The 23,429-nt window shown below is 43.4% G+C and overlaps 1 protein-coding gene across 3 annotated transcripts in view; it reads right to left on the bottom strand.

Annotated features, from left to right (window-relative positions):
* Positions 1 to 20,762, bottom strand: part of LOC140715483 (pleckstrin homology domain-containing family S member 1-like) — a 38,040-nt gene extending 17,278 nt beyond the window's left edge. Inside the window, exons 1-9 of one of the 3 annotated variants that reach the window (XM_073027787.1) lie at positions 20,638 to 20,762; positions 16,905 to 16,949; positions 16,106 to 16,206; positions 11,955 to 12,076; positions 9,320 to 9,451; positions 7,912 to 7,978; positions 7,446 to 7,559; positions 5,090 to 5,206; positions 3,850 to 3,951 (exon numbers count right to left, since the gene is read on the bottom strand). In XM_073027787.1, coding sequence (XP_072883888.1) covers positions 3,850 to 3,951; positions 5,090 to 5,206; positions 7,446 to 7,559; positions 7,912 to 7,978; positions 9,320 to 9,451; positions 11,955 to 12,076; positions 16,106 to 16,206; positions 16,905 to 16,917 — 768 coding nt within the window. In that variant the 5' untranslated portion in view covers positions 16,918 to 16,949; positions 20,638 to 20,762. The remainder of the gene's footprint in view (positions 1 to 3,849; positions 3,952 to 5,089; positions 5,207 to 7,445; positions 7,560 to 7,911; positions 7,979 to 9,319; positions 9,452 to 11,954; positions 12,077 to 16,105; positions 16,207 to 16,904; positions 16,950 to 20,637) is intronic. The other 2 variants (XM_073027788.1, XM_073027789.1) reach the window with 2 other exon arrangements.
* Positions 20,763 to 23,429: the final 2,667 nt, after the last annotated feature.

The raw sequence follows: 23,429 nt of genomic DNA, 5'->3' as shown, positions 1-23,429 counted from the left end.
AGCTTCTATTGCAGTTATCTAATTGACCTGGAAGTGATTGACTTACCAGGCCTTTCCTGAGGGCAAAGATGTGCTGACCAGATTGGTGAGGTGGAGTTATCAATAAGCACTGACCAGATTGATGAGGTGGAGTTATCAATAAATGCTGACCAGATTGGTGAGGTGGAGTTGTCAATAAGCATTGACCAGATCGGTGAGGTGGAGTTGTCAATAAGCGCTGACCAGATTGGTGAGGTGGAGTTGTCAATAAGCGCTGACCAGATTGGTGAGGTGGAGTTGTCAATAAGCACTGACCAGATTGGTGAGGTGGAGTTGTCAATAAGCACTGACCAGATTGGTGAGGTGGAGTTGTCAATAAGCACTGACCAGATTGGTGAGGTGGAGTTATCAATAAGCACTGACCAGATTGGTGAGGTGGAGTTATCAATAAGCGCTGACCAGATTGGTGAGTTGGAGTTGTCAATAAGCCCTGACCAGATCGGTGAGGTGGAGTTGTCAATAAGCACTGACCAGATTGGTGAGGTGGAGTTATCAATAAATGCTGACCAGATTGGTGAGGTGGAGTTGTCAATAAGCACTGACCAGATTGGTGAGGTGGAGTTATCAATAAATGCTGACCAGATTGGTGAGGTGGAGTTGTCAATAAGCACTGACCAGATTGGTGAGGTGGAGTTATCAATAAGCACTGACCAGATTGGTGAGGTGGAGTTATCAATAAGCGCTGACCAGATTGGTGAGTTGGAGTTGTCAATAAGCCCTGACCAGATCGGTGAGGTGGAGTTGTCAATAAGCACTGACCAGATTGGTGAGGTGGAGTTATCAATAAATGCTGACCAGATTGGTGAGGTGGAGTTGTCAATAAGCACTGACCAGATTGGTGAGGTGGAGTTATCAATAAATGCTGACCAGATTGGTGAGGTGGAGTTGTCAATAAGCGCTGACCAGATCGGTGAGGTGGAGTTGTCAATAAGCGCTGACCAGATCGGTGAGGTGGAGTTGTCAATAAGCACTGACCAGATCGGTGAGGTGGAGTTATCAATAAGCACTGACCAGATTGGTGAGGTGGAGTTGTCAATAAGCACTGACCAGATTGGTGAGGTGGAGTTGTCAATAAGCGCTGACCAGATTGGTGAGGTGGAGTTGTCAATAAGCATTGACCAGATTGGTGAGGTGGAGTTGTCAATAAGCATTGACCATTTGGTGAGGTGGAGTTATCAATAAATGCTGACTAGATTGGTGAGGTGGAGTTGTCAATAAGCGCTGACCAGATCGGTGAGGTGGAGTTGTCAATAAGCATTGACCAGATTGGTGAGGTGGAGTTATCAATAAATGCTGACCAGATTGGTGAGGTGGAGTTGTCAATAAGCATTGACCAGATTGGTGAGGTGGAGTTGTCAATAAGCATTGACCAGATCGGTGAGGTGGAGTTGTCAATAAGCATTGACCAGATTGGTGAGGTGGAGTTATCAATAAATGCTGACCAGATTGGTGAGGTGGAGTTGTCAATAAATGCTGACCAGATTGGTGAGGTGGAGTTGTCAATAAGCATTGACCAGATTGGTGAGGTGGAGTTATCAATAAGCGCTGACCAGATCGGTGAGGTGGAGTTGTCAATAAGCATTGACCAGATTGGTGAGGTGGAGTTATCAATAAATGCTGACCAGATTGGTGAGGTGGAGTTGTCAATAAGCATTGACCAGATTGGTGAGGTGGAGTTATCAATAAGCGCTGACCAGATCGGTGAGGTGGAGTTGTCAATAAGCATTGACCAGATTGGTGAGGTGGAGTTATCAATAAATGCTGACCAGATTGGTGAGGTGGAGTTGTCAATAAGCATTGACCAGATTGGTGAGGTGGAGTTGTCAATAAGCATTGACCAGATTGGTGAGGTGGAGTTGTCAATAAATGCTGACCAGATTGGTGAGGTGGAGTTGTCAATAAGCACTGACCAGATTGGTGAGGTGGAGTTATCAATAAATGCTGACCAGATTGGTGAGGTGGAGTTGTCAATAAATGCCGACCAGATTGGTGAGGTGGAGTTGTCAATAAGCGCTGACCAGATTGGTGAGGTGGAGTTGTCAATAAGCGCTGACCAGATCGGTGAGGTGGAGTTATCAATAAATGCTGACCAGATTGGTGAGGTGGAGTTGTCAATAAGCGCTGACCAGATTGGTGAGGTGGAGTTGTCAATAAGCATTGACCAGATCGGTGAGGTGGAGTTATCAATAAATGCTGACCAGATCGGTGAGGTGCAGTTATCAATAAATGCTGACCAGATTGGTGAGGTGGAGTTGTCAATAAGCGCAGACCAGATTGGTGAGGTGGAGTTGTCAATAAGCATTGACCAGATCGGTGAGGTGGAGTTGTCAATAAATGCCGACCAGATTGGTGAGGTGGAGTTGTCAATAAGCGCTGACCAGATCGGTGAGGTGGAGTTGTCAATAAGCATTGACCAGATCGGTGAGGTGGAGTTGTCAATAAATGCTGACCAGATTGGTGAGGTGGAGTTGTCAATAAGCACTGACCAGATTGGTGAGGTGGAGTTATCAATAAATGCTGACCAGATCGGTGAGGTGGAGTTGTCAATAAATGCCGACCAGATTGGTGAGGTGGAGTTGTCAATAAGCGCTGACCAGATCGGTGAGGTGGAGTTGTCAATAAGCATTGACCAGATCGGTGAGGTGGAGTTATCAATAAATGCTGACTAGATTGGTGAGGTGGAGTTGTCAATAAGCGCTGACCAGATTGGTGAGGTGGAGTTGTCAATAAGCATTGACCAGATCGGTGAGGTGGAGTTATCAATAAATGCTGACCAGATCGGTGAGGTGGAGTTGTCAATAAGCATTGACCAGATCGGTGAGGTGGAGTTATCAATAAATGCTGACTAGATTGGTGAGGTGGAGTTGTCAATAAGCGCTGACCAGATTGGTGAGGTGGAGTTGTCAATAAGCATTGACCAGATCGGTGAGGTGGAGTTATCAATAAATGCTGACCAGATCGGTGAGGTGGAGTTGTCAATAAATGCCGACCAGATTGGTGAGGTGGAGTTGTCAATAAGCGCTGACCAGATCGGTGAGGTGGAGTTATCAATAAATGCTGACCATATTGGTGAGGTGGAGTTGTCAATAAGCGCTGACCAGATTGGTGAGGTGGAGTTGTCAATAAGCATTGACCAGATCGGTGAGGTGGAGTTATCAATAAATGCTGACCAGATTGGTGAGGTGGAGTTGTCAATAAGCGCTGACCAGATTGGTGAGGTGGAGTTGTCAATAAGCATTGACCAGATTGATGAGGTGGAGTTATCAATAAATGCTGACCAGATTGGTGAGGTGGAGTTGTCAATAAGCACTGACCAGATTGGTGAGGTGGAGTTGTCAATAAGCTCGATCAAGTAAGGATTGCTAATGTCCTTCCTTTGATATTTGATGCCAGTTGTGCTTTAACAACAATCGAGTAATTTCACAGCCACAATTGCAGTCACCAGTTATTATTATTATTATTTCTTTTTCTTTTTGTGTTTGCAGTTTTTTTTTACACACTGGTTATTTGTCCGAACTGTTGGGCATGTCTTTCAATGATTCTATTGAGTTTCTACATTTACTATAAATGCCCACAATGAATCTCAGGGTTGTGTATGGTGAGAGATATGTACCTTGGTGATAAATTCACTTTGAACTTTGATTTGTTTTATTTAACTGGTAGACACAAACTCAAACTCAGGGCTCTGGATTGGTAATTTATGGCTTTGGGTACTGGTTCAGTAATTTAACGGAAGTGTTAATATAACCACAGTGGAAAAAAACAAGTAGGTAAGAAGCAATTTTTTTTAAAGAAATCTGTCAAACTTACAGCAGCTATAACCTTCCTGGGTACATCATAGAAGGCTGGTGGCTCTGAGGCAGGCAGTGAATAACTACGTAGCTTTTCTTTGTTGGCTGGTTCTGGTGTGGGCTGCAAGTAAGAAAAGATGAGCGAAACAACTTACTCTTTTGATACCTTTGCTTAGCATGTAGGACATTACACATACTGCAGGCACTTTGGCCCATAATGTTGTACTGACCTTTTACCCTACTCTAAGATCAATTTAACCCTTTCCTCCTAAACAGCTCTGCATCATCCAGGTGCCTATCTAATCACGGTCAGCTGAGGCCTGTGTTGGTCAGGGTTGACCATGGATATTGCCTCTAGCTATCTAGATACACAAGCCTGCGTAGAACAATATGGACAGCAGGCCGTTGGCCATGTAGCAAGCTGCCCTGCTCCATGAACGGCAGGGACTGATACAGCTTGGTACCAGCAGCGTCCCGGGAGTTGCTAGTCAGCATTGAATTCAATGTAGGACTGCCTTAGGGACTCCAGCTCTGGATTTTTTTCCTCAGGGATTACTCCTGAAGCCTTCCCAATGAGTGGGGATAGCCGCACGGCAGCAGAGGTTTGACGTCAGAGTTTTCCTTCTCCGATGCTGCCAACCACGGCTGACAAGCCCCACCTGCCTAAAGTGACTGGTTGTAAGTTGCCAGTAACCTGCCTTTGCCCTTTCTCCAGTCAGTAGAAACGGTTCCGCCAGGCTTAGAAGCCAAGTCACAAATGAAGGCCTTAAGCTGAACTTGGTTGTCAGAGGCTATTTGAGGCACATGCCATTCAGAGCATTTACTAGGTAGTGGGAGCTTGTCCCCATTACCAACCATAGCTATAACAACCTTAAGGAACCTGTAATCATTTGATTTAATATAATTTCATAATTTAATATTATTATTGTCATCTTCTGTAACTTGCCTGTCACAGGAAAGCCAGCTGCTTTTGCAGAGTCCTCTCAGCTTGGAACAGAACTTATAGAGTTACCTAGAGCACACAGACCCTTTGGTCAACCAAATCTATGCTGACCACTCACCTGTAACTAGGAGCGATTTACGGTTGCCAATGGACCTTCCAAGCCACACGTCTTTGGGGCTTGGGAAGAAACCGGTGTGCCCGGGGGAAATGTGCAAACTCAGTGGTCAGGCTTGAACCCCAGTTACCGCAGATGTAAGAAAGCTGATTCTAGCAGTGCAACGCTGGCAAATGTTTGGAAAGAGGACATTTACACTACCTGTGACAGCCTGTGTAGTATACTCCTGGGAACATCGTAATAGGACTTTGAGTCTTCTGTGAAAGTATATTCAACAAATGGTTCTGGATCGCTTGTGACCCTTTGTTGTTTGTGTGCCTGAAAGCAAGGATACATTAATAATCTTTTAATGATGTCTGTCCAGTCCATCAAATTCATTCAAGTCTGTAGCACCTTCTGTAGTTTCAGCACCTGGTCAACTCAAAATGCTTTTACTGCAAGGTCTGCTGCCTCAGAAGTTCAACACGTTTCACCACATCTTCACTTTCAAACAACTGCAGATCGCAATAATCAATGATCTCTAAATCTGTGCAAAATATGTCCATCGTTCATGCACGTAGAAGTGCTTCAGATACGAACATCCCAAAACATTTTTATAATTTTATTTTAGAGATACGGCGTGGAGCAGGCCCTTTCCCCCCAACGAGCCGTGCCACCTATTTAACTCCAGCCTAATCACAGGGCAATTTACAGTGACCAATCAACCTACCAACTGGTATGTTTTTGGAATGTGGGAGGAAACCAGAGCACCCAGAGGAAACCCACACAGTCACGGGGTGCAAACTCCTTACAGATGGCACTGGAATTGAAGTCCAAACTCTGACACATCGAGCTGTAATAGCACCGCGCTAACCGCTATGCTTTTCGATGTTGAGGTGTTTTTGATCTAAAAGGTAAATTGCCATTTTGGTCTTTGTAATATCTTTATGGTATCTATCTATTGTTGTTAACTTCAATCTGTTCACAGTGCACAAAGTTAACTGCAGACAATATGCAAGTTATATATAATTTATGTTAATTTAAATGTATAACTTCTATTTATCCTCGTCTCGTAATGCACTGTGCTGCTGCAGCAAAAAGATGCTTTTCATAGCATGATGTAAGCATATGACAACAATAAACTTGAACTTGTGTTCTGAGTCCCAAACACAATGCTGTGGGTGCTGGAAATTTTGAGTAGCACACACAAAATGCTGGAGGAACTCAGCAGCAGGTCAGGCAGCATCTATAGAGGGGAATATTTCCAGCTGAGATCCTTCATCAACCTCCAAGAGGACCACAACCTTGTCACAGGGTTTGAAGGCTTGCATGCCTCAATGACTGGGAGAGCTATGTTGGCTGGAGTCAGGTCTTTATGCTTTGGCTCTTGGTAAGGTCACCCATACCAAACAGGTCAAAGGGTAGAGGCTCGACTAAGAGTGGCCCACCGTTCCTCCAGGTTCGGGGGGGGGGGGGTGGTGGCCAGCTCAGTCAGCCCCATCACTGGCACAACCCTCTCTACCATTGAGAACATCTTCAAGGGGGTACCTCAAGAATCCGTCACTGACCATCCAAAACAAGTTTAACAAGCTAACAAGATATTGTCAGCGATAATGAACTCGATTCTGATTCAATGTGAAATTATAATTGCTTCTAGAGGCATTCTAGCAATGTCTACTCATCACATGCAGATTTTACATCACTGAAAAGAGCCTCTAATTCACGTCACTCTAGCATCTTTCCTTCTATAACCCTCTAACCACACTCCTCTCTTTGCTCAACCAACGTCTCCTTTAATGCACCTTTGGCATTCTTCTCATCTAAGTTCTCCAGAAGAAAATTCCATGTTTGCATCACTCTCGGTAATGGAGCTTCTTATGAATTCGTTAGGTGGGACGATGATGATTATGATGTAGGTTTTGCTATTCTTTTTCCCTAAAGTGAAAAGCACCCTGGGAGTCTGCTCTTTGACCTAAACTTCATACACTCTGACAAGATGGAGTATGTTACCAAAGTAAATTATCCAGTTAATCAAATCATTGGGAAACACCTTCAACTAACTGGCTTAATATTAAAGAGCAACACCAAGGTACCCATTACCTTTACCCTATGTATACTTCCTTGATACCAGTCGCTTTGGGCAGATGGGGCTCATCAGCTGTGATTGGCAGCTCATCTAGGAGAAGAAAAACTCTGATCTCTGCTGCCTTGGGGCTATATCCACTCACGGCGAAGGCTTTGGGAGCAAACCCCAAGGAAAAATACTCCCAAGGAGCTGGAGTCCCTAATGCAGTCCCATGTTGAGTGCAACATTGACTGGCAACTCCTGTGATGCTGCTGGTGCCAAACTGTATCGGTCTTTGCTGCTCATTTGGGTTATCAGATGTATGGAGAGGGGCAGCTTGCTCATGAATAAAACCTTGCTCTCCATACTGTACTGCCCTGGTGTGCACATCTAGACAGCTTGGATGCAACATCCACGGCTGACCCCGGACAATGAGGCTTCAGATTTCCTTCCCAATGGCCATCAAGTAAGAAGTATCAACACCACAGAATGCATTGAAATATATCGCATTACCTGCTCTTGCTGCAGAACTTCACCTATTGAGACATAGATTTCATCAGCTTCATTTGGTGGTGTAAATTGTGATTGTTGGTTCAGTTTGGTATTCACAAGTTCACAGGAATTATTCTGTAGATAAACATCATTTAAAACTTGAAAACCAAGCATCCTAGAAATCTAAACTTTAAGCCTAGTTTGTGTATTTATTTTTCAGTTGTATAAAACATTGCAGAATCACGCACCTCTTGGCACTGGATTTCTGGACAATAAAAATACCACCAGAGTGTTGATACAAGATCAATTTAAATATACTTTAACCAATAATCATATCACTACTAGTTCATACTAAATTATAAATACAAGTTGCACACATTATGGAAGCACCTGTAGCATTTTAATTGGTGTTAAGATGATTCTAAATGAACAAGCGCATTTGAAACTTTTAGCCACAGTTAGTTTTGCATGTGTCAATTTTTCTTACCTGGATTTGGCTTTCACACATCTGACGCAGACTTGCAATTACTTGGTGCAGTAATTCTAAGGATTTTCTGAGAATGAAAAGACACAGTTAAAAGAGGTAATCTACAGGACATTCTCACCGTTACACATGTAGTGATACCATTTCACACCCTGTTTATTGCCAGTCTTCCCCTAACTTCATGACCTTTAAAAGCTTGGTTGATGGAAACTTCTGTGGACTTCCAATGACTTCCCCCATATATACGAGCACATAATTCTGTCACCTTAATTCCAGATGTGTATGCCTTGGAATTATTTACAGTTCACTTCTAAATCACCTTTACACCATAGTAGTGCCTCAGTTTCGTTCTTTATCTATTTATTTGTTTAGAGATACAGCACTGAACAGGTCCTTCCAGCCCACTGAGCCAAGCTGCCCAGCAACCCACCTATTTAAACCTAGCGTAATCACAGGACAATTTACAATGACCACTTAACCCCCCAACCAGTGCATCTTTGGACTGTGGGAGGAAATTGAAGCACCTGGAGGAAATCCAGACAGTCCTCGGGAGAATGTATAAACTCCTTACAGAATCTGAACTTGAACTCCAAACTCCAGTGCCCCGAGCTGTAATAGTGTTGCACTAACCACTATGTTACCATGGTGTCTGGTTCTACTGTCACCCCCATCCAGGGACCCAAGTTTGGTCCTGAATTTGGGTCATGTCAGTCTGGCTCTTCATCTCATGTTCTCAATATTTCTTTCTTTTTTTTTTGTATTGGCACAGTTTGTTGTCTTTTGCACACGGGTTGTTTGTCTGTCCTGTTGGGTGCCATCTTTCATTGATTCTATTGTGTTTCTTGGATTTATTGTGCATGCATGCAAGGAACTGAATCTCAGGGTTGTATAAGCTGACATATTTGTACTTTGATAATAAATTCAAGTTGAATTTTGAAGTTTGTTCATTTTTCTTGGAACCACATAGGTGCACTGATTTCCTTCCAAGTGGCTAATATAAATTCTGTAGTGTGAGTGACAAAAGAATCAAAGGTGATGTGGGAACAAAAAATAGTAAGTTGTAACTGCACCTGATAGAAGCTCTGTTAAGCAGTGCTAGAGATGAGGCTGACGGGCAATACTATTGTGTGTGACCATCTCCAAGATGTAGTGGGCCTGTTTTCAGTGCCATACTTAGAAAGTCACCAGCAAGTTAATTGGAGACAGGATCAAAGACAATTTAGTTTATTAGTACCATGGTTAACTGGTAAACTTGGGTAAATTCTTAAGCTTCAGAATATTAGTCATGACAATGTCCTGCTGTGCTCTATTTGTATAATATTAGTTATATTATACATTTTCACTCAAGCTTCTCAGAACATTCTGCATTTGTTGATACCAAAATGTGATCACTTTAGTTCTCAATACTCACGCTTCTCCGATAAAAAAGTATTCTCTTTCTTCAGTCTTCACAAGCATAACATTCTCAGAAGAACATTTTAAAAGTTTTTGTAGTGTATTCCATTTGGGATGGTAATCTGGTCTAATGCATAACTCTATAATGCTGTTTAAATAAAGAGAAATATATGAAAGATTATCAAATATGGTTTGTGTTAGCTTTTGATCACATTAATAAAACTTTAATGATTAAAACAGCAATTAAATGTTAAGCAACACACACTAAATACTAGAGCAACTCAGCAGGTCATGCAGCATCTATGGAAATGTTGATACAGTCAACGTTTCTGGACAAGACCCTTCATCAGGACTGGAAAGGAAGGGAAAGGTGCCAGAATTGAAAGGCGGGCAGAAGGGAAGGAGGACAGGCTGGAAGGTGATAGGTGAAGCCGGGTGGGAAGGAAAAGTAAAGGGCTGTAGAGGAAGGAATCTGATAGGAGAGTGGATCATGGGAGAAAGGGAAGGAGGAGGGGGCACCAGGGGATAGGGTGTTGAGAAAATATAAGAGACCAGAGAGGGGAATAGAAGAGGAGGGGAGGTAGGATGGAAAAATTACTGGAAGGAGAAATCTATATTCAGCCAATCAGATTGAAGACTACCTGGATGGAATTATGAGGTGTTGCTCCCCTACCCTGAGAGTGGCTCATCATGGAACAATGTTGGAACAGGAATGGGAATAGAATTAAAATGGTTGGCCACTGGGAAATTCCACTTTTGGCATATGGAAAAGGTGTTAAATGCTAAGGAATAATCTTGATTTTTACCCTTCTAATTAAAGGTGAGTCATTCATCATCTTCTTCACGTTTACAATGGTGGACAGAATTTGAGAGGGCAGAAGTTAATACTTGTTTCATTATGTACAAAGACTCTTCTGTCTCTGTAACAGCTATGTTGAAATAGTTGTACATTAATGGAGTTTTCCGGGACATTAACTAAAGGCAAGAGTAGCAGATTGGGTTTCCTTAGCTGGAAATTTCTGTCTCTTTTTAGCCCAAACTTGTGTGTTACCAGATCCTGTTTTAGTTAGGCATGGTTCTGTGCACAGTAGAGAATCATGAAATGCCTGGTGTACAGCTTATTCCTGAACTAATGACAGTAGAATGGTCATTAATGTGGCAACTAAAAATGACTGTGCAATGGTCACTTCCCTGAGGAATTCTACACATATACCGAGTGGTCACTTCATTAGTACACCCGCTGGGAAATATAAATATATAATCAGCCAATCATGCGGCAGTAACTCAATGCATAAAAGCATTCAGGCATAGTCAAGAGGTTCAGTTGTTGTTCAGACCAAGCATCAGAATGGGGAAAGAAATGTGATCTAAATGACTCTGACCGTGGAATGATTGTTGGTGCCAGACAGGGTGGTTTGAGGATTTCAGAAACCGCTGTTCACTTTCTGGGGCTTTCACTCACAACAGTCACTAGAACAGGGGTTTCCAGCCTCTCTAACGGTTCTCCAAGTGGTCCGTAGACCCCAGGTTGGGAATCCCTGCTCTGGAGTTTACAGAGAATGGTGCAAAAAACAAAAAACATCCAGTGAGCAGCAGTTCTGTAGGGGAAAATGCCTTGTTAATGAGAGAGGTCAGACTGGTTCAAGCTGACTAGAATGTGACAGTAATTCAAATAACCATGCATTACAACAGTGGTGTGCAGAAGAGCATCTCTGAACGCACAACACATCAAACCATGAAGCGGATGGGCTACAGCAGTGGGAGACCACGAACGTACACTCAGTGGCCACTTTATTAAGCGTAGGAGGTACAAGTAATGTCACCTGTTTTTTATGACACAAAATGGGATGTAACACAGTCATTTCCCTTCAGCCTCTTCTGATGGCTTCAGATTTATTTGGGCTTTCCAATGTCAGGACTGAGCAAAACATAGCAATGCCCTTCCCTTCAACACTTTTTTTTAAGTCATGCATGTACTTGGGTCAGGGATAGCCAATCAGATTCAATATAGCAAGGATACTCTAACAGACTTAAAGCTTTGGAAAAGAAAGATGGAATATATCACAGGAGTGCTGACATTAGGAAGCATCATTTGATCTAGAAATGGAGGATGGGTTACATATGGAACACGTCTTGCAGTGAAAGTAGTATGTAGATCAGGATTAATCAATTCTGCCATGGATAGTCCCAAGCCAAGCTGTGAAAGGAGGAGGTTTAGGTATGCAGCTCGGAACCCGATCCCGTAAAAAGCCAGAGCTCCAGAAATGTTAACAGAAGCTCCAAAGACCTCATCCCTGGGAGAAGATGGGCTACACTTGTGACAACTTGAAAGACTGGCCCAGGACAGAGAACTCTGGTGAGTTGCTGATGGCAGCCTATGCCCCAGTAGGGGATGATGGCTTAAGTAGATAAGTCAGAATGAATACTGAAAACTGTCAAAGGAACCATTCTCAATTAAGTCAAAGCTGAGACTGCTCTCTTTAAGTGAAAGTTGATTGAGTAGCCATTTCAGGTTCAATCACCAAAATTTACCAGACAAATTAATAAAAGACAAACTGTTCTGAAGAGAACTTGGTATAGATATTCTATAAACCACAGCAGAACTTCAATGCATGAAAAATAAATTAACTTTAATAATGCTGTGTTCTTACTTTCTTATAGGTATCTCCCCCCGTGGCAGTGACTTTCGGCTCACTTCTTTGTTTTTGAAGTAACTCAGAACATGTTCTTCTTTTGATTTTGCCAGTATGAAGTATCGTTTTTTCCATGATGACTAAGTAAAGAAAATAATGATTCTGAGTAAAGGCCAACCCACACCAAGAGCAAACTTGCTAGAAGTGCAGATTGGCTAGTTGGTGGCATTGTGCTAACAAGCCTAAGGTTTGCTCCTCACAGAGATTAATTTCAGAAAATGCAAATTTTACACCATGCTGTGGTAAGTAAATGCCATAGATTCATAATTTTGTCTCTTAGTTCACGTCCTATGACAGTCCCCGGAGTTGAGGATGACCTGCTTCCAGTGAGGTTCTGTGTTCTGAGGTGGGTGATGAGGCCCGCTGTAAACTGCAGACTCTTCCACGAATAGGCAGGAAGTGACTGAGGGGGCAAGGTTGTAACATGCCGTGCTCTTTCCCCTCTAACACGGGGATTCTGCGTGCTCCTAATATACATCCTCGAGGTATTCAACACAATCCTGAATGCTGCTGCACTTTAGATGGTCATGGGCCAGTGGTTCCCAAGAATCAGTGGGAATTTTGAACTTTAAGGAAACTTTGAGCACATCCTTCAGTCTTTTTCTGTCTGCCTGCTTACCTCCTCCCACAAGCTCAGAATAAGGGCCCTGTTTGGGGAGTTCGGTGTCAAGCATGCAGTTGATATGGCCAGTCCAGTGCTGTTGGTTTGGTGCTACAAAGGCCTCGGAGCCAGAGATGTGGTTGGGAGAAAAGGCTGATGCTGATTCACTCACCTTTTCAGGGAACTTGGAGGATTTTTCAGAGTTGCTGGTATTGATCACATACCTAGGCCCGGGGTGGGGGTGGGGGGTCCACACCTTTTTTATGCCACGGACCAATAGCATTAAGCAAAGGGCCTGTGGACACCAAGTTGGAAACACCTGTAGGTGCCTATGCCTATCAGAAGCCTAGAGGGGACATCATTCACTGAGGCCAGACAGACCAACAGTCTTGTGCCAAGTAAGAGGTCTTGATCTTCAAATATCTTTTAACTTATTCAACCAAATTTTCACAAAAATCGTACACTGGATGAATGTTAAAACTGCACTGATATGAAAGTCACAAACAAGAGAAAATCTGCAGATGCTGGAAATCCAAGCAACACACACAAGATGCTGGAGGAACTCAGCAGGTCAGGCAGCATCTATGGAAAAGAGTATAGTTGATGTTTCAAGCCGAGACCCTGCAGTAGGACTGGAGAAAAAAAGATGAGTCGATTAAAAAGTGGGGGGGGGGGGGGAAAGGAGAAGCACAAGGTGATTGGTAAAATCGGGAGAGGGAGAGGTGAAGTACAGAGCTGGGAAGTTGATTGGTGAAAGAGATACAGGGCTGGAGAAGGGGAATCTATAAGAGAGGACTTCAGGCCGTGGAAGAAGGGAAAGGGAGAAAGAGCACTAGAGATAGTGAGAGAGGGTAAAGGGGATGGGGAATGGTGAAGGGGGGGCCCATTACCAGAAGTTCAAGAAATTGATGTTCATGCAAGCAGGTTGGAGGCTGCCCAGACAGAATATAAGGTGTTGTTCCTCCAACCTGAGTGTGGCCTCATTGTGACAGCAGAGGATGCTGTGGATAGACTTATCGAAATGGGAATAGGAAGTGGAATTAAAATAGGTGACCAGAGGACACCACCTGAGAATAGAGGGGTCTTTCTAGAACAGAGAGGAGGAATTTCTTTAGCCAGAAAGTGGTGAGTCTGTGTAATTTGTTGTCACAGATGGCTGAGCAGGCCAAGTCATTGGGTATATTTAAGGCCACACCAAGAGCTCCAGATACAGTAGATGACCCCAACAGACTTACAGGTGAAGTGTCACCTCACCTGGAAGAACTGTTTGGGGCCTTAAGCTGTGTTAGGGGAGGAGGTGTATGGGCAGGTGTAGCACTTGATCTGTTTGCAAGGGTAAGTGCCAGGAGGGAGATCAGTGAGGAGGGACAAATGGACAAGGGAGTTACATAGGGAGCGATCCCTCCGGAAAGCAGAAAGTGGGGGCGAGGGAAAGATGTGTTTGGTGGTGGGATCCCATTGGAGATGGCGGAAGTTGCGGAGAATTATGTGCTGGACACAGAGGCTGGTGGGGTGGTAGATGAGGACAAGAGGAGCCCTATTCCTGGTAGGGTGGTGGGAGAATCGGGTGAGAGAAGATATGCGTGAAATGAAAGAGATGCTGTTGTGGGTAGTGTTGATGATGGAGGAAGGGAATCACCCTTCTTTGAAAAAGCAGAACATCCCTTTTGTTCTGAGTTGAAAAGCTTCATCCTGAGAGCAGATATGGCGGAGACGAAGGAATTGAGAGAAGGGAATGGCGTTTTTACATGTAACAGGGTAGGAGGAGGTATAGTCCAGGTAGCTGTGAGAGTCAGTAGGCTTATAATAGACATCAGTAGATAAGCTGTCTCCAGAGATAGAGAAAGGGAAGGGAGGAGTCGGAAATCGACCAGGTAAATTTGAGGACAGGGTGGAAGTTGGAGGCAAAGTGAATGAAGTTGATGAGCTCTGCATGGGTGCAGGAAGCAGCACCAATGTAGTCACTGATGTAGCTACGGAAAAGTGGCAGATGGCCACAAGTGTAGGCTTGGGATATAGACTGTTCCATGTAGCAGACAAAAAGTAGGCATAGCTGGGACCCATGCGAGTGTCCATGGCTACACCTTTTATTTGAAGGAAGTGTTTTTGATTATCAATATCTTTCATTGAGATTTTTTGCAGAAATATTTAAAGACACCTTGTATGATGGGGGAGTCCAAGACCTGAAGACACAGCCTCAGAATACAGGGGCATCCTTCTAGAATGGAGATGAGGAGGAATTTCTTTAGCCAGAGAGTGGTGAATCTGCGTAATTCGTTGCCACAGGCAGCTGTGGAGACCAAGTCATTGGGTATATTTAAGGCAGAGGTTGATAGATTCTTGATTAGTCAGGACATGAAGGGATATTGAGAGAAGGCAGGAGGTTGGGGCTGAGAGGGAAAATAGATCAGCCATGATGAAACAGCAGAGCAGACTCGATGGGCCAAATGGCCTAATTCTGCTCCTATATCTTATGGTCTTCTGGTTATTTTGCTCATTTAAATTCACTCCCTTCACCCTGTATTAACAGACATAACTGTTGCTGAAAGGCCTTTTCCTGTGCTATATTCTTCTGTAACTCATGAAAGTGACAGGACAACATTGAATAACTCAGGTAATATTCATTTCAGGTAATGTTCCTGATCTTGCTGTGTGACATTGTGCAATAGGTTATTCAAATTTAAGTTACAAGTGGAATTCTGGCACATATAACGAGAGTACATTAGAATCAGAATCAGCTTTGTGATGACAGATTTATGTCCTGAAACTTGTACAGCAGTACAGTGCAATACACAACACATGCAAAAAATTACAAGAAATACATTTTAAAAATTACATAGGTAGTGCAAAAAAAGAGCAAAATTAGTGAGGTAATGTTCATGGGTTCTTTGTCTGTTCAGACACTCTGATCGTGGAGGGAAAGGAACTGTCATTTCACTAAACTTTTTGTTCCTTTGTTTGATAGGACAACTTTTTCAATGGCTGTTCACTACATTTTTAAGTGCATTGATGGGATGTTTTGCTAAAAGGCAATATTCTCTTCAATTTAAAGAAATATTTATTTGTTGAATAGGCCCTTCCACCCCACTTCAAGCCACACCACCCAACAAAGCCCCGATTAAATCCACGCCTAATCACGGGACAATTTACAATGACCAAGTAACCTACCAACCAGTAAGTCTTTGGCTTGCAGGAGAAAACAGGAGCACCTGGAGGAAACCCATGCGGACACGAGGATAACATACAAACTCCTTACAGGCAGCGGCAGGAATTGAACCCGGGCCATCTATACTGTAAGGTGTTGTGCTAACCATTACGCTACCGTGCCAGGTTTTATGTATGAAAACATTATGCAAAATGATTTTTTAGATACAGATTTCTTCCATATCACATTATACTTACATGGGTTTTTGTTTGCAATTTTCCTGTATTTTCAATACCAGAAATATATTCATGAATGCTTAAAAAGCTGTCAAATACAACATCTCAGTGAATATTTTGAACGTACCTGTGTTCCAAATTGACTCACAGGTGGTGACTTTATCAGATAGTCCTCATAGCAAATGTCATCCTCCTTGATGTCATTTCCCAAGTAAAATGCTGAATTGCCTATTTTGAAACATTGTAGCATTAATTTAACTGTATTTTATAAGATAACTCTGTATTAGTACCATATCAAATAACAAAATATCTTCAGCAGGTTTCACATTGGTTTACTTTCATGATAGTGCAGTCCAAAGCAAGGGAAAAATAGTACCAAATTTTTAAACTTCTAAAATAGCATGGAATCTGTAAAATTTTAAAGGTAGACCATGCCAAATCCCTTAAAGATTCTAAGTAACTTTATTATCATGCAGAATACTACTCTCAGAGATCCGTCCTCCCATAGGCAGCCGTGAAACAAAGAAGCACCACTGAACTCGTGTGAGAAAACATCAAACACCCAATCTGTGAAAAAAAGACAAATTGTGCAAGTGGCAAAAAGCGGGCAAGAAATCTGGCCGTGTAGCATGAACAAAATACTCAGACTCTAAGGGTCTAGAGTTACTAATGCAGGTGGCAAAGAATTTTTTAATCCCATCCCCAAGTAAGATTCTCAGTTCAATTTTGAAGCATTAGTCATTTTCAGTGAAAGGGAGCAACAGTAATTTTGGTGAAAATAGCACGCGGAGGAGGTGGTGCTGAAGAAAGGATTCTCTGGTGTTCTCATGTAGCATAGAAGTTTTTGATTACAATGCAAGCTAAATAATGTGATCAAGCATTTTTCTTTGAAAAATAGAAACCATTTAAAAATGTAAAATTATTACCTTTTTTATTCATTTTTAAATAAGATTTTTACTATTAGAACAGATCTGGTGGGAGAAGAATAAAATGTATCAGCAAACTCCAGGAATATTAAACAAAAATATACAGTAGTTCTAAAAAAATCCCAAGATCCAGTCAGTGCCAATATTTCAGATTGGCTCTTTACTAACAATAAGAACACAGTGAATTGAACTTGGTAACATTCAACATTTATGTTTAAATATTATATTTTATCAGTTTATACTATTTCAGGTGGCGGGGTGGAAATGCGTCTCTTTCATTCCATTTTAGCTTGCAGGTCCCCCTTGGGCAAGGTGTAGCACCTGCTTTGCCCCCCCAGCCAGTGTCATGTGAAGTGATATGAGCAGGTGGTGGATGGTTGTACAAGCAGTTGGCGCATATCACAAGTCCTGGTTATGTGACCACTGATGCCAGGCTGACGATCTCTGAAGAGTATTGATAATGGCTGGGGGTCACCTGTCCTGTAAGGGCACTTCCCAGAAGAAGGCAATGTCAAGCCACTTCTGTAGAAAAGATTTACTAAGAAAATTTACAAGGAAGATTTGCAGAGGAGATTTACAAGTATGTTGCCTGGATTGGGGAGCATGCCTTATGAGAATAGGTTTAGTGAACTCGGCCTTTTCTCCTTGGAGCGAAGGAGGATGAGAGGTGACCTGACAGAGGTGTACAAGATGATGAGAGGTATTGATCGTGTGGATAGTCAGAGGCTTTTTCCCAGGGCTGAAATGGTTGCTACAAGAGGACATAGGTTTAAAGTGCTGGGGAGTAGGTACAGAGGTTTTAGAACAGGGGGTAAGTTTTTTACTCAGAGAGTGGTGAATGCGTGGAATGGGCTGCCAGCAACGTTGGTGGAGGCAGATACGATAGGGTCTTTTAAGAGGCTTTTAGATAGGTACATGGAGCTTAGTAAAATAGAGGGCTATAGGTAAACCAAGTAATTTCTAAGGTAGGGACGTGTTCGGCACAACTGTATTGTGCTGTAGGTTTTCTGTTTCTAATCGTTGTCAGGGACAGAGAAAAGAATAAGAACATCAGAGTGCAGGATCTTCCCAACAGGCAACAATCAGATGGAAGACCATGATTGCCCAAATCATATAACGAGGCACATAACGATGATGATGATATTACAACTTATACAAAGTCCAGTTAAGGTCAAAAATACCTAAATTCAGAAGGGGGAATTATAGTCCGGGTGCTTAAAGCAGACTAGCCCAATTTGAAAAAGAGCTGCATAACGGCGCACAAGGTGTTCCTCAGCGACTTTGTGGACCAGTGTTGCTGGGACGCAAGCCGGGGTCTGATCAAACCTGGCTGGGTCGCCTGGGCAAGAGCATCTGACGTTGGAGGAACTGAAACACCCGATGACCCCAGGTTACATCATTGACGATGTGCCCCAGCGCATATTTATATACATACATACATGGACATCTCTTTAGAACCGAGATGAGCAGAAATTTCTTTAGCCAGAGGGACTTTTTATAGGAAAATGATAACCACACAGCAAAGCTTACAAATCACAGCAAGGAAAAACAAACACACTGGAGAGTACAGAATCTTATTCTGATGTTGCTTAAGCTTTCCTGTTTTACTTCTTTTCCTACAAGAAAGCCAAATACCTTCACACCGGTTTTGCCCAACAAATTTAATAAGAGTCCTAGTTGCGTGAAACAGTTGTGATGATCAAGTTGAGAGAGAGAGAGAGAGAGAGAGGAGAGAGAGAGAGAGAGAGAGAGAGAGAGGAGAGAGAGAGAGAGAGAGAGAGAGAGAGAGAGAGAGAGAGAGAGAGAGAGGAGAGAGAGAGAGAGAGAGAGAGAGAGAGAGAGAGAGAGAGCGAGAGAGAGAGAGAGAGAGAGAGAGAGAGAGAGAGAGAGTGAGATGCAAGTGACCTTCCTACTGCATCGTTCAAGGTTCAAGGTTCATGGTACATTTATGATCAAAGTACAGGGTACGTATTCAGTATGGATTCAGCTCGGAGAATCGTCGTCAAAACTAAACAGCCACAAAACAAAGAAAACCATGGAAGCCGTTCAAGGAAAAACATAACAAACCACCCCGCCAAAAAACAAAAAATCGCGCAAACGGTTAAGCATTGTTCGAACGATTTGGCCCTGGAGAGCACCGAGCCCTCTGGGCACCTGACAGTCCCGGACCTGGCCTCCCAAACCACCACCACAGACCTGGACTGTTTAGAAGGCCGATCCAAACACACTTTATCGGCGCGCAGTTGTTAACATTGGGACACTACAATACGGCTGGCCCTGACAGTTCCCACAGGTCTGCTTATTCACTTCAGCTCCGGGCGCAAATCCCGAGCGAAGATATTTCATTTCGTATTCAAGTGGAACGAGACTGCCTGGACGAAGGAACCTCATTCTAGCCGATTTATGCCACAAGTGTTAGAGCAATTGTTGCAGCACAGTCGGTGGGGTGGGTGCTGGGGTGTAAATTCGGCCCACTTAGTCTGTGCTAGCTGTCTGCGAAGCAATGCATTCCCTTACTCTTTCCCTGCAGGCATGCAAATAATCTACTATCCTTGCAAATGTCTTTTATTTCCAGCACCCTTTGTCTTGCGGAGAAACGGACTCAGTACTGAGCCTCACCTAGGATCAAACACATCGTTATGGAGAAACTCCAACATTTTTCCTCAAGTGGGGGAGTCGAGAACATGCTCAGAACACAGGGACGTCTCTTTAGAACAGAGATGAGGAGGCTCTTCTTTAGCCAGAGGGCGACGAATCTGCGGCGGCCAAGTCAATTGGGTATGCTTTAAGTACTGTATATAGGTTCTTAATTAGGGCGTGAAAGGTTACGGAGAGAAGACAGAAGAACGGGGTTAAGAGGGGTAATCCATCACAGGCGCAGCAGAGACAAACAGTTCTGCTCCTATGTCTTATCGTCAACACATCATCAGCCACTGTCTGATAAAACCATAGAACATTACAGCACAGAAACAGGCCTTTTGGCCCTTCTTGGCTGTGCCGAACCATTTTTCTGCCTAGTCCCACTGACCTGCACCTGGACCATATCCCTCCAAACCCCTCTCATCCATGTACCTGTCCAAGTTTTTCTCAAATGTTAAAAGTGAGCCCGCATTCCCCATTTCATCTGGCAGCTCATTCCACACTCCCACCAATGTCTGCGTGAAGAAGCCCCCCCCCCCCCACGTTCCCTTTAAACTTTTCCCCCTTCACCCTTAACCCATGTCCTCTGGGGTTTTTTTTTCTCCCCTAGCCTCAGTGGAAAAAGCCTGCTTGCATTCACTCTATCTATACCCATCATAATTTTATATACCTCTATCAAACCTCCCCTCATTCTTCTACGCTCCGGGGAATAAAGTCCTAACCTATTCAACCTTTCTCTGTAACTCGGTTTGTCAAGTCCCAGCAACATCCTTGTAAACCTTCTCTGCATTCTTTCAACCTTATTAATATCCTTCCCGTAATTAGGTGACCAAAACTGCAACAATGGTCCTGGGTACCAATCAGATGCCGAATATGATTCAAGTCAGTCAACGCAACTGCCAGTGTGGCAAATAGAGATAGTACTCGGCAATTTCTTTTCCTGTGATGTTGCACTTCGCCATTACTTAACCTGTGTAACATATACAACATTTTAAAAATCTCTGCCCTCAATGTTCTGAGGAATTCTATAAAACCCCGTAAAGCCTCTGTCTTTTTAAAACCCATTTCGAGAGAAGAACTTGGTAGTACTCACTGTACCGCGAGCTTGTCACTCTGCCGGTATATTCCGTGCGTTAGTTCAGTCCCGAGCAATGCCGTCCGCGCACCTCCCGGGAACACTTCACGCTTCACCAGCTAACTCTCACTGCTCTTCTGACTGTCAACAAGCTTCTTAAGTTTTCTCAAAGGGACATTCCACCCGGAAATCGCACACCGCGGTGCTTTTCCTTTTCCCCCCCACTTCAGTCGACGTCAACCTGTAATCATTAATAAAACTCCCAGGGCGTGACCGTCTCCAGTGATTTTGCTACAGTTGTTAAGGAACCAGAAGTACAGCTGGGAGTTGTTGGGCCACATCCAATAACTCTAAGGGAAAGAAGGGGATTTTTAAAAAAGTTTCTTAGTTCTACACATAGCTTGAAGTTTGAAACCCTCGGTACCAATGAGATGCCATGACTCAAGAGCGAGTGTGGGAATTGAGACAGTGCTCGGGAATTTATTTTCCTTTGGCTTTCGGCCAGTATGGCTTGAATAATCCTGGGCGTTCTGGACAATGTTTCTCACCTGCATGCCACCTTGGCTGAACAGAGGAGCACTTTCAGTAACAGACTGAGACAACTGCGCTGCTCCAAGAGATGGTTCTTACCCCCAGCCATTAGGCTCTATAATGAGTCAACCTGCAGCCGGGGAAGTGATACCCCCCCCACCCCCACCCCCACTCCTGTTAAACTGTTTCTTGTAACTTTTTTTATTCTTTCCACTTCTAATATTTACATCTGTGCACTTGTAATGCTACTGAGACACTGATTTCCTTTGGGATCAATGAAGTACCTATCTATCTACGCTTCAGAGGTTGTCTGCCGGGCGCCAGTGGTCTCTCATAACCAGGACTTGTGACATGCCCCAGCTGCTCATACCACCATCTACCACTTGCTCCCTTGGCTTCACTTGACCCTGATTAGGGGCTAAGCAGGTGCTACACCTTGCCCAAGGGTGACATGCAGGCTAGCTGGGGGAAGGGGTGCAGGGGTGCCTTGTGCCTTACACCTTCTTTGGTAGAGAGGTATCTCTATCTTACCACCCAAATTGTGTGTGTGTGTGTGTGTGTGTGTGTGTGTGTGTGTGTGTGTGTGTGTGTGTGTGTGTGTGTGTATCTAAATAAGTAGTGGAAAAAGAGAGGAAAAATGCTGAGGTCATGTTCACGGGGTTCGTTGTCCATTCAAAAGTCTGTTGGCAGAGGGCAACAAGCTGTTGCTGAGATGTTGACTGCGTGTCCTCAGGCTCCTGAATCTCCTCCTTGATGGAAGCAGTGAGAAGAGGGCATGTCCCATCCTGCCGTCCTTAATGACAGATGCTGACCTTTTGATATCTGAAATAAGGAAAAAATATGGAGACTTCCATGTTAAGTTTCTTCTCTCTCTCTCTGGATATGCTCCTCAGCTGCTGAGCACATCAAAGTTGATATTTATTGTCATATGCAGAGTTGTGGGGTGGAGAAACATCTCTACCGAAGGTGTAAGACGCTCTTTCCCTCTGCTAGCCTTCAGGTCACCCTTGGGCAAGCATAGCACCTGTTTAGCTCGATCAGGGTCACATGAAGCCATGAGAGCAGGTGGTGGAACGGTCGTATGAGCAGCTGATGCATATCACAAGTTCTGGTTATGTGACCACTGACGCCAGGTAGACAATCTCTGAAGAGTGTTGATTGGCTGGAATTACTCATCTTGTCAGGACACTGCCCAGAAGAAGGCAATGGCAAACTATTTTTATAGTAAAATTTACCTAGAACAATGATGGTCTTGAAAAGACCATGATTGCCTACGTCACAAAACATGGCATATAATGAACAAACGACTTGTCATATGTACAAGTGTACAGGATCATCACCATCACTTGCAGCACCATCACCGGCACATAGCATTCTTAAAGCAGCATTCAGAAGTAAAGAATAAATTAAACAAAAAGAACACAATTAAATTTTTAAAAATGTCCAGATGTAGCGAATAAGGTCGTGCAGGTTAGTTCAAGAACAGGATGGTAGTGGAATGTGATGGTGGGACCTCAGGCTTCTTTTCCTCTTGCCTTGGTTATCGCTGTGAGAAGATGCCATGGCTGAATGCTTCCATAACCAGCATACTCTGCAAAATAATTTTCACACTGACAATCTTCCTTTGCACATTAAGTAATTTCAAAGCCCATGGTAGAAATAGAATATTACACATGGACTTGTTGAATATCATTTTGACTGCTGACTGTTTTGCTGAGAGGAGTATTGCCTTTGAACCAAAAGATTATCAGTCCAACCCCATTCTAGGATATAACTATACCAAGTGTTCTCTTATTGTAATGATGGTATACTGATATCCATGATTTATTGTCTGTATTGGTATCTGGTGTGAAATCATGAATGTCAGCCATATGCCATTCAAAAGGTAATAGTCTATATGACAAAGTGTCTTTTGATTGTAGTTGTGTTATAGCACCTAGGACATGACAGGAGTTTCCAAAGGTGTGAAAAGATGGCCTGGTCCACCTTCTGGGATTTGCAACTAGCTCATGTTGTCCAGGTACTGCAGTTCAGGAATTGCTCCAGTATGGTTGGTGATGGCATCTTTGCATGTGGTGTGTTTGTTGATGAGTTGAGACTGCTCTGAAATGAGATGTATCGTTGGGTGTCTCTCCCACAGTAGTTTTTGAATGGACCCACCATTGGGTCATGTCTTCCATTTTGTAGTGAATTGTTTTAATGGGGTTGTGACATGCTTGATGAAGATTTTCTTTCTCTAAACCTGAGGGAACACTGTTCACCAGCTTTGTTAGCCAGTT

The sequence above is a fragment of the Hemitrygon akajei genome, chromosome 23 (genome assembly GCF_048418815.1).
Source record: "Hemitrygon akajei chromosome 23, sHemAka1.3, whole genome shotgun sequence".
Lineage (NCBI taxonomy): Eukaryota > Metazoa > Chordata > Chondrichthyes > Myliobatiformes > Dasyatidae > Hemitrygon > Hemitrygon akajei.
This window is presented reverse-complemented; position numbering and strand designations above follow the sequence as displayed.